This window comes from Trachurus japonicus, chromosome 16 (genome assembly GCF_045865225.1).
Source record: "Trachurus japonicus isolate A0001 chromosome 16, Traja_1.0".
In the NCBI taxonomy this organism is placed as follows: Eukaryota; Metazoa; Chordata; class Actinopteri; order Carangiformes; family Carangidae; genus Trachurus; species Trachurus japonicus.
This window is the reverse complement of record NC_140922.1, coordinates 35,026,639-35,037,814: the sequence shown is the minus strand read 5'-3', so window position 1 is coordinate 35,037,814 and position 11,176 is coordinate 35,026,639. Positions and strand designations below refer to the sequence as shown.

Here is an 11,176-nt window from a genome sequence, read left to right as displayed (position 1 = left end):
TGTTTGTGTTAAAGCTCCTTCAAAATAAAGCTAGATGTTTGTGTTAAAGCTCCTTCAAAATAAAGGTAGATGTTTGTGTTAAAGCTCCTTCAAAATAAAGGTAGATGTTTGTGTTAAAGCTCCTTCAAAATAAAGGTAGATGTTTGTGTTAAAGCTCCTTCAAAATAAAGGTAGATGTTTATGTTAATGCTCCTTCAAAATAAAGCTAGATGTTTGTGTTAATGCTCCTTCAAAATAAAGCTAGATGTTTGTACTAAAGCTCCTTCAAAATAAAGGTAGAGGTTTGCGTTAAGGTTCTTTCAAAATAAAGGTAGATGTTTGTGTTAAAGCTCCTTCAAAATAAAGCTAGATGATTGTGTTAAAGTCCCATCAAAATAAAGGTAGATGTTTATGTTAATGCTCCTTCAAAATAAAGGTAGATGTTTGTGTTAAAGCTCCTTCAAAATAAAGGTAGATGTTTATGTTAATGCTCCTTCAAAATAAAGGTAGATGTTTGTGTTAAAGCTCCATACAGTATGTCAATGTTTCATGGCATAAATATAGTTTGTATGTACCATATATTATATTTATGTGTTAGATGGAGTACGACAGAGGATCAGAGGTCAAACATCTGATGATAATGATGATGTACATGATGTTTCACAGCCCCCTCCTCCTCCTCCTCTTCCTCCTCCTCCTCCTCCTCGTGCTGCGTAGCGGCCGTCCAGTCGTGCAGAAAACTCTGGCACCACGTGACCTCGGCTCTCGGCTCTCGGCCTCTCTGGTCGTTTTTTCCGAAGCTGCAGGACAAAGAGCTTCCTCTTCAGTCAGACCTCAGCTTCTCTCACACTGAGGTTCATCACCACCGCAGGAAACTGTCAGTGTGTAATGTATGGCAAGCCATTTTAACATTGAAAAGCCAGACTGGATATGTGTTTTAGATATCTGAAATTCAGTTTTGCCGAGTCAAAAAGAACATTTCAGATATCTGCAACTACATTCTTCCTATCCACAATTGTAATTTCAGATCCACAACTACGTTCTTCCTAGGACAAATGATATCACTTTTGTCATTCATGTGTATGGGGTTTGTCATTACAGATATCTATAATTCAGTTGCAGATATCCACTATGTGAATTACAGATATCTGTAACTGAATTACGACTAGTACTAATTCCAGTTTGAGATATCGACAGTTTGATTCTGACTAGTCGTAGTTCCAGTTACAGATATCTTTAATTCACCTCAATTAAAGATATCTACATGTCCCTTTTCGGGTATCTTAAATTAAGTTTTGACTAGGCAAAATGACGTTGTAGATATCTCAAACTGGAATTAGTACTAGTCGTAATTCAGTTACAGATATCTGTAATTCACATAGCGGATATCCACAACTGAATTGTAGATATCTGTAATGACAAACCCCATACACATGAACGGCAAAAGTGACGTCATTTGTCCTAGGTAGAACGTAGTTGCAGATATCTGAAATGTTCTTTTTGACTAAAGGCAAAACTGAATTACAGATATCTTGAATAAAAAATCGAACTATTCAAAATGTAATTACGACTAGTCAGAAAGACGTTGTTGATATCTACAATGTTAATTCCGGAGAGTCAAACTTAGATTTTAAATGTTAAATCCGCTGACAGGATAATTAATCCTGCTCAGTCAACATAATGAGACAACTCAAACAGTTTTTATTTCTAACAGTTGAATGTTTTGTCAAAACTTTTGTCATCAATGCAGACACGGTACATGTACATACAAATAAAAGCTGAGATTATACTTGCAACTTCGATCAATTACATGTTTTTCTTTATTAGGGCCACGGGCAATCGCACCGGGCACTGATCCCTACAGCTATGAAATAGCTGCAGGGACCAGTGCCCGGGCGAAGCCCGGGCACTACTGTTATTGTGTGGATTTTTTCCTAGTTAGTGTGACTGCTGAAGCAGTCACACTATTGTTCTTCTGTTTGGCCATTTTCTTCCGCCTTTTTACGGTCTTCTTCTAGTCCTTCATACTTTGTGCTATTTCAACAATTCATATATCAAAACGTGCAGCTTTTTTTGAACTTTATCGGCATTACTTTTCTCTTTTTAACTATTTATACTTTTTCAAATATTTAACTTTTTCACAAAAAATCTCACATTCATCAAAGTCTCAACCTCTCTTCTTCACAACTCCACTGTAGTGTAGGGGGTAGGGTAACTGGTTGCCAACCCTAAAGTCACTGGTTCGAATCCAAGGGAAGAACTCTTGTTATGTTATGTTGAATTCTGCTCTCCTCCCCCGCCTTCAATTGGTTACAGGTGTTTGTTATCTCCTTGATTACTCATACCAGTTTGCAGCACATCATCACATTACAATGAATGACAACAGTTTTGAAAGCAGTGTGCTCTCTGTAGCCGAGTGGCAGAGTAAAGGTTTAGTGATCATATGGTCATGGGTTCGATTCCTGCCTCAGTCTTTTCACTTCATTGCTTGACTTTTGATTCCAATTATTCAGCTGTCATTGGACAGTCTTTGATTCCTCATAGTATAAAGCTCATTGTAACTCAGGTTCTCTGTGGCCATATGGTTAGTGCTCAGCCTGAAATTCACAGACATTTTCATTCTAAGTCATTCAAGCTTGACTCTCAAGCTTTCTTGATGTTGACAGTGTGCAGATCATTAACAGACAACAGTCTCTGCAACTGTGTGTGCACTGTGGCCTAGAGGCAGAGTGGAAGTCTAATGACCATGAGGATGTGGGTTCGATTCTGACCTTGGTCAAACATTTGTATGGTGATCACAGCTTGCACTATTTGCTAATTCTGCAACAGCGTTCAGTTGCTGTCAGCAGTCACACCATTTCCATTCTTGGAAATGCTTTTTCTAGTTATTTTTCCACTTCCGGCCAACTTTCGGTTCGCTACTAGTCCTGCAACTCGAAGAGTTGCAGGACAAATTATATATCAAAATGTGCGTCCTGATCGGGATCGGTGTGCTATTACTTTTCTCAACAGTGTACGAATTATTCGCGACGTAAGTCGCGATTTACTGCGCAAAATTTTTGCATGTAAGTCAATGGGACGGGCGGGAAAAAAAGAGCGAAAAAGACCAATCATTGGAGTTTAACAAAAGTCTACTGCTCAGGCATACTTTCACCTAGAGACTCCATTTAAACTTTAAACAGTAGACACAAGTCTTGTGTATTGTCGTATTACTCCACGTTTTGATAGGTCATATAGTTTTTGATCAATCCCTGATCAATGACCATGATCATTTTTGGAGAAATTATGAGTTTATAATGGGTGTGTATTGCATAGAATGTTCGTGTCAGAGTGCGTGACATCATCAGTTAGAGTGGGAGAGAGTGAAGAAACATTCTGTATTTTTTCTGGATAAACTGTGAGCACGGCCACAATTTACACTCTACAGACATAATTTTTTCAGAATTTGTAAGACAAACTTGTTATCTCTCATGTCATGTGCTCAAAATATCAGAGAGACTTACAGAACTTACAGAATCAGCCTCTGAGTGCGGCCACGTCTGTCCCTGCTCCTCATTGAGTCCAATACAAATATTTTCTGAGAGGAGCAGAACGGCCTGATGTTTTAAAACTGCCAGCGTCGCCAAAATATTTACTGGAGAAACACCAAATCGTACCGAAATTTTCAGTAAGTCCTTAGAGCAACGTTGATCTGTGTTTTGTTCTGATAGGAGTTACCGTTTTGTCATGCTAAGCCTAATTGTGAGACCGGTTTAGAGGCAGAAAATGGCTCTTTTTCTCCACGTTTCTGTCTGCCTCAGCCTGCGGGGGCCCCTATCGCCGTGGTAACCTCTTTGATCCTCAGGCCAGAGCTTGTTAACTTCATAAACAATCCACCTGGCGCTCGTTTAAATGTTTATAAACACAGACACAGCTAAATCAGACTGACACAGGATGCAGCTACTAACTAACTATGTGTCAAGTCAGTCACACACACACACACAGACTCTAGAGCCAGCTTCATGTGATTACAGTCACACACACACACACACACACACACACACACACACACACACACACACACACACACACACACACACACACACAGGTAACCTAATGTGGTTACAGCTCCTCCATATCAGTGCTTATAGAAAGATGATCATGTCTGTCTGATCAGCTCTGTCTTGACCTTAAGATCGTGGGTTTGATTCCCATGTTGACAGAGATGGCACAACCCGCAGTAGCTCCCGTGGCCCATTCAAAATTTCCCGAGAGGAAATTTTCTAGTTTATTTTAATGTTTATTTAACAGGGACGATACATACAACATTGCCAAAAAAAAAAAGTGAAAATGTGATGCATACAAGACGTCTACCTACAGCTAATTTGCAGTTTTTGTCCCTGGTCAGGCTTTAGAATAGGATAAAATATACTGAATAATGATACAAATACAGCGGATAAGACAGTGAATAGGTACCATGAATAAATATGGTGTAAATATGGAACATAATGAATGTGATATAAGGCAAGTCTGTATTTTTATGTTCATGTTTTTGCCTGTGTTTGTTCATAGATCAACAGGATGTTGAATCTATAAGTTTAAAATGTCAAATAGTTGTGTTAAATCTCGCGTTTGTCGTCATGGCGATGCTGAAACTTCATTAGTGAAATCTCAGAGTTGGTTTCGCCTCCACAGACGAACCTGTAACTTTAGTGTATGTATGTACATAAAAATAAAAAGGAAAATTATCATTGGAACTTGGATCAATTACAGGTGATATAAGGACAAACATGTAAGACTGTGTTTGTTTATATTCTCACATGTGTTCCATAAATATATCTCCATGTCAGTTTATGTTGATGTTGTACAAGTCAGAATGTAAATACACGTAAATATATGAGTTTTTATATGTTGTATATTTTATTACATTGTTTTTATGTGGTTACAACATCATGAAAAATCACAATATAGATTTTTTTTAAAATGTTAGTTTATATGTTGTTGCTGGTTTATGTCAAACTTATCTTCTATCTTATCTTAGTAATAATGAATGAATGAATCAACACGTTCACTCGTGTCATGTTGCGTAATGTTGTGTGAGTTTGTGCGTTCGAAGCCTCGGTGACATAATCTCTGTCATCACAAGCGATTGCACACCTTCAAGCAGCGTCTGTTCTTGTGCATGGACATTCCTGGATGAAGCCCCTCACACACACACACACACACACACACACACACACACACACACACACACACACACAGGACACACACACACACACACACAGGACACAACACAACACAACAGAAGAGCAGAGACAGCATCGTGTAACACACACAAAACAAACAAAAGTTTCCTCATCACAGAGTGTGAGTTTCAGGCTGGATCCTGATTGGCTGCAGAGAAGTGCAGAAAGAAAGACAGGAAGAAAGAAAGAAAGAAAGAAAGAAAGAAAGAAAGAAACTACTCCAGACAGATAAGAAGAAAAAGAAAGAAAGAAAGAAAGAAAGAAAGAGATTTTTTCAAAAGAAAGAAAGAAACTACTCCAGAAAGAAAGAAACTACTCCAAACAGATAAAAAGAAAGAAAGAAAGACAGAAAGAAAGAAAGAAAGAAAGAAAGAAAGAAAGAAAGAAAGAAAGAAAGAAAGAAAGAAAGAAAGAAAGAGAATTTTTTCAAAAGAAAGAAAGAAACTACTCCAGAAAGAAAGAAACTACTCCGAACAGATAAAAAGAAAGAAAGAAAGAAACTACTCCAGAAAGAAAGAAAGAAACTACTCCAAACAGATAAAAAGAAAGAAAGAAAGAAAGAAACTACTCTAGACAGATAAAAAGAAAGAAAGAAACTACTCCAAACAGATAAAAAGAAAGAGAGAGAGAAAGAAACTACTCCAGAAAGAAAGAAACTACTCCAAACAGATAAAAAGAAAGAAAGAAGTATCAGCAGGACGGCTGCAGGTGTTGAAGTGACATTTATATTTTGCTCCTTCAGAAGGAAAACAAACAGATCAATAGATAGATAATAAATAGATAAATTAATTATTGATGTTTATCTCTTTGTTTAATTGTGTTAAATCTCTACTTTTTAATCATAACGACACTGTATGACTTAAACCTCAGTGTTGGTTCAGTCTCCACAGACGAACCGGTAACTTCATCAGACTTTATCATGACACTGTTGATTGTTGACTGATTATAGTATGAGCTGTATGAGTGTGTCGCCCCCTGGTGGGACAAACACCACACAACACTGCAGTGAGTTTACACCTTTTATTCTCTGTTCAGAAGAAACAAACTCATTCATTCATTCTTGTCACAGACTAGTATACGTAAGGGATAATGTGTAGTTCGGAGGTTGTTATGGAGAAATAAACCCCGGCAGGTTGTATGGTTGTATGGTTCCATACAACATGAAGGGCCAGAAGGGCCAAGGACCAAAACAATAGATGCCTTTCTGAAGGGCCACAAAGGCCAGAATTTCTCTCCACCAAGTCCTTGCAATTGACCCATATTTTTGGGCTATTTTTATGCAATCAATTGTTATTTCTTGGCGATATTTCTCAACGTTACTATGAAATTGACTGTCCCAGAATGCATTTCCTCAATCAGCAGCCAGCAGTGGATGTGGGTAAAACACTGTACAAATCCAGATGAACTCTCCAGGTCTGGTGTCTCCTCCTCTGTGTCTCTAACCCTCCTCTCCTCCATCTGCAATTTTGTTTCCAACGAAGCCGATGAGAAATCAATCCATGGAGCGGTGGATAAGGTTATTTATCATCTACCATGTTACCATGTGTATATTTGTGTAGTCTGAGCTGCTTCATTAAGGTATAAAAGCAGCAGGTAAGGTAAAAATCCTGCATAGTTCCTCCTTCACTGTAAAAACTCAAAATCTTTCCAAGAATATTTGTCTTCTTTCTTGTCAAAATGTCTCAATTTTAGTCAAAACTAATCTCTTTCCACTTTAAATAAGACTCATCACCTAAAAATTAACTTGTTTTTAGATCATTTTCACTTGTTTCAAACTAATTTTCAATTGAAATAAGTAGAAAAATCTGCCAGTGAAAGCAAGTTTTTTGTGCTTGTAATAAGAAAGAAAAACTTGATCCACTGTCAGATTTTTCTACTTATGTAAAGTGGAAAATTTGCTTGAAATAAGTAAAAAAAAAGTGTCTAAAAACAAGCTACTTTTTAAATGTGATGAGTCTTATTTTAAGTATAATGAGATTTATTTTGACTAGAAATTGTTGTGGATCAATGAGCCCATTTAGAGACATGCATGAAGTGTTTTAATTAGATGTATGTTGGTAATGCAGAGTGTGTTGAGAGTTTCTAAAAAGTAACCTCAGTATTGACCAATTTGTTAACAATTAAAAAAAAAAAACCTGTAAACTTTGCTCCTTCAGCAAAACAAACAGAAGAGAGACAAATCAATGAGTTAATGAGTGGAGATGGTGACAAATACAGATTCAATGTTCATGTTATTGATGATTGATTATCTTTGTGTTAAATCTCTATAAGGTCTTTTAAACACCACACGACACTGCAGTGAGTTTCACCTTTTATTCTGTTCAGAGGAAACAAACTGTGACTGAGAGACGAGAATCACTTTAATCTCTCAGTTTGGCCCCGATGAGCCACCGTACGTAGCTCCCAGAGGAATTATGGGCTATTCATGATGCGGTCGGCGGAGTGGTGACAGTTGTCTTTTGTCAGGCCGTAAGTCTCTCCTCCAGTCCTGATGAGGTCAGAGATCGTCCTTGATCCCCCGAAATCCCTCGTCGGCCCATCGTTCTGAAAAGAGGAAACACATCAGACCAGCTGATACCTCTTTCTTTCTTTCTTTCTTTCTTTCTTTCTTTCTTTCTTTCTTTCTTTCTTTCTTTCTTTCTTTCTTTCTTTCTTTCTTTCTTTCTGCATTGCATCTGTCTAGAGGAGTTTCTTTCATTTGTTTGTTTGTTCTTTCTTTCTTTCTACATTGCATCTGTCTGGAGGAGTTTCTTTCTTTCGTTTGTTCGTTCTTTCTTTCTACATAGTATCTGTCCCTCGTCGGCCCATCGTTCTGAAAAGAGGAAACACATCAGACCAGCTGATACCTCTTTCTTTCTTTCTTTCTTTCTTTCTTTAAAAAAAACAGACCTTCAAAATTTTAGAAAACACAACAGGAAGTGTTCCTAAGGACACAATATCGGTCTGGGGTCACAATAAAGTGAGGGACCGGTAAGCTGAGTATGTTTGGTTTATTACAACGTCAATATCACATGATTCACATGGTATTGATCCTATTGATCATATTAGCTTAGCATTAGCCTTTAGCCTGGTGCATGATGATTACTATGATGTGTTCCACAGATGTGTTGTTTCTTACCCTCCAGGCTGAGCTCATGTGTCCAGCATCAGTCACCACAGTCTGAGACGATCGTCCATATCCGTCTCCTTTGTGGACGAGCCACTTGGTCCCATCCTCCAGCGTCACTCTGGGAAACACACCGGGTCAGTCAAACACAGCTGTGTGTCTGATATTGTTTGTGCTAATGTCTTAGCTCTGTGTGCTACTTGCATGTGTTTCTAGCTGTACTTTCCTCTCTTGCTTTCTCTCGCTCTTCTTCTCCCTGTCTGCATGTTATGTCTGCATGCCATGAGCGTTTGTTATGCTGTATGTCAGACTTCTTACCTGTTTTACTTGTTATTATGAGATAGGGTTACTAGATAGATTGTTATGTAAGTTGTGTTTTGAAAGTACTTCATTGTTGCCCCTTTTTTTGGCTTTTAGGTTTCCTTTAACATCTGGCCAGGGACAACGAACGAAAACTAGCCTTGTTGGCTAACTCTGGCCCACTTATAGTTGTTCTTTTAACTCTGTTGATTAGTGGTGCACTGTCCCTATGAAATAAACTAATAATTGAAATGAAAATGCAGTGTGTGTGTATGTGTGTGTGTGTGTGTGTGTGTGTGTGTGTGTACTGACCTCACTCCACTGTGTCTGCTGGCATCAAGTTGTGGAGAGATGGCGCGGCCGAGGGCACCGGCGAAGCCGGCGGAGGAGCCGGCGGAGGAGGAGGAGCCGGCAGAGCCAATGGGCCGGGACACTCTCTCAGCGGTGGTGACACGGGAGCCCAGCAGTGTGGACAGGTCTGAACCCCTCAGGTCCGTGTGCGATGGGGAGGGAATTGAGTCTCCTTCCAAAGGAAACACATTGATTTAAAGTGTCAATAGAGTCAGAGAGAAAAACTAGAAAATTTCCTCTGGGAAATTTTGAGAGGGCCACGGGAGCTACAGCCGGTTGTGCCATCTCTGTCAACATGGGAATCAAACCCACGATCTTAAGGTCAAGACAGAACTGATCAGACACATTCTCTCAGAAAATATTTGTATTGGAGTCAATGAGGAGCAGAGACAGACGTGGCCGCACTTAGAGGCTGATAATTCAAGTTCTGTAAGTCTCTCTGATATTTTGAGCACATGGTGAGAGACAGAACAAGTTTGTCTACAAAGTTTTGAAAAAATCATGTGTGTAGAGTGTAAATTATGGCCGGGCCGAGTGTGGAAAGAGAAAAAATCTGGAATTTTTCTGGGCTTTCTCCCACTCTAACAGATGATGTCACGCACTCTAACACGAACATTCCGTGCAATACACACCCATTATAATCTCATAATTTCTCCAAAAATGATCATGGTCATTGATCAGGAATTGATCAAAAACTATATGACCTATCAAAACGTGGAGTAATACGACAATACACAAGACTTGTGTCTACTGTTTAAAGTTCAAATGGAGTCTCTAGGTGAAAGTATGCCTGAGCAGTAGACGTTAGTAAAACTCCAATGATTGGTCTTTTTCGCTCTTTTTTTTCCGCCCATCCCATTGACTCACATTGACTAAATTTTGAGCAGTTTTTCGCGACTTGCCTCGCGAAAAAATTCGTAAACTGTCGAGAAAAGTAATAGCACACCGATCGTATGTAGTAGCGAACCGAAAATCGTCCGGAAGATGAAGAAGAAGGTCCCTACAGCTATACCAGTGCCCGGTGCGGTGGCCCGTGGCCCTAACAAGGTGCAGGACTCACTGCTGCTGCTGCCGAAGATGCTGCCGCTGCTGCCACTGCTGCTGCCGCTGCTGCTGCCGAAGAAGCTGCCGCTGCTGCTGCCGAATAGAAAAGACTCCACATCCAGAACCAGCAGAACCAGAGCCAGAGCAGAGAGCAGCTTCCTGGATGAAGACATGATGGATCAGAACCTGGAGGAGGTTTTTGTCTCACTGAGACGTCCAGGTGAGTTTTATACAGTCCTGAAGCTGCTGCTCCTCCTCCTCCTCCTCCTCCCCCTGCTCCAAATTTCCCAGGTTACATCAGTGTGTTTTTCTCCTGGCAGCTGCAGCTGTAATTTCCACGTGGAGATTGAACACAGCAGCAGAATCGGTTCCAGGAGAAAAGAGAAAAATCTCCTTTAGAAAATGTACTTAATACCGGTAGTTTTTTTTGTTGACATTTTGGGGTCAAAGGTCATGTAGTTTTCACTCTTCAGACCTTTGTGTCTGCAGGTGTGAGCAGATGTTGAGCAGATGTTGGCATCAGTGTGTTGTTGTGTCTGTGAACAGGGGGAATCCTGCAGGAGGTTTTTCCTCAGTTACACAACTTCACTCTGAACCTGAGTGACCAACACGTTCTCACTCCCAGTGCGTCAACAGCCTGACGAACGGTCACTGTCCCTCATCGTCACATGTCTGACTCATTTGGTACCCGTTTTGTCATGTTTTGACGAGTGGGGCAACCTGGGGATTTCAATTGATTCCAATGCAATCCCCTTTGTGACGCTCAAGGTAAAGTGATCCAGCCGACCCGGCTTTTTTTCTTTTCTTAAAGGGATAGTTCACCCAAAATTCATATTGCACTCATTATCTCCTCCCCCTCATGCAGACTAAGGGCTGGGAGAAGTTTCAGAGTCCTCCGTGGCTTCTCTGAGTTACAGGGGGTCTCGGCGTAGCAGTGCATGTCCATATAACGGTTGCAAATGGATACCAACTGTCTTTGCAACAAAAAGGCACACCAAAAAACATCCAAATACCTCCATGCTGCTCGTATGTAATGTCCCTCTTGTATTGAAGCCCCGAAATGAGAAATTGTTCCGAAAAAAAATTAAATAAGTCTATATTTCAAGCTTGTTTGTAGCGGAAGCTCCTCTTCCTGGTTCGTCCAATTAGACTCTCTGACTCTTCTCCCAGT

At 39.9% G+C, this 11,176-nt stretch overlaps 1 protein-coding gene across 1 annotated transcript; it reads right to left on the bottom strand.

The window, feature by feature from the left end:
* Positions 1-7,503: 7,503 nt before the first annotated feature.
* LOC146972765 (uncharacterized) lies at positions 7,504-10,212 on the bottom strand. The gene is made up of 4 exons (XM_085803173.1): positions 10,022-10,212; positions 8,923-9,133; positions 8,323-8,431; positions 7,504-7,748 (listed from the first exon to the last, which is right to left on the bottom strand). Exons 1-4 carry the CDS (start codon positions 10,176-10,178, stop codon positions 7,617-7,619), a joined length of 609 nt encoding a protein of 202 aa, XP_085659299.1. The 5' UTR covers positions 10,179-10,212; the 3' UTR covers positions 7,504-7,616.
* Between the last annotated feature and the right edge of the window lie 964 nt (positions 10,213-11,176).

Excerpts from the sequence above, each read along its gene's own strand:
- LOC146972765 (XM_085803173.1), bottom strand. The coding sequence starts at position 10,178 with ATGTCTTCATCCAGGAAGCTGCTCTCTGCTCTGGCTCTGGTTCTGCTG. Across the intron at positions 9,134-10,021 it reads CATCTTCGGCAGCAGCAGCA|GAGACTCAATTCCCTCCCCA; the intron begins GTGAGTCCTGCA and ends TTCCTTTGGAAG. Across the intron at positions 7,749-8,322 it reads ACATGAGCTCAGCCTGGAGG|AACGATGGGCCGACGAGGGA; the intron begins GTAAGAAACAAC and ends TCCTCTTTTCAG.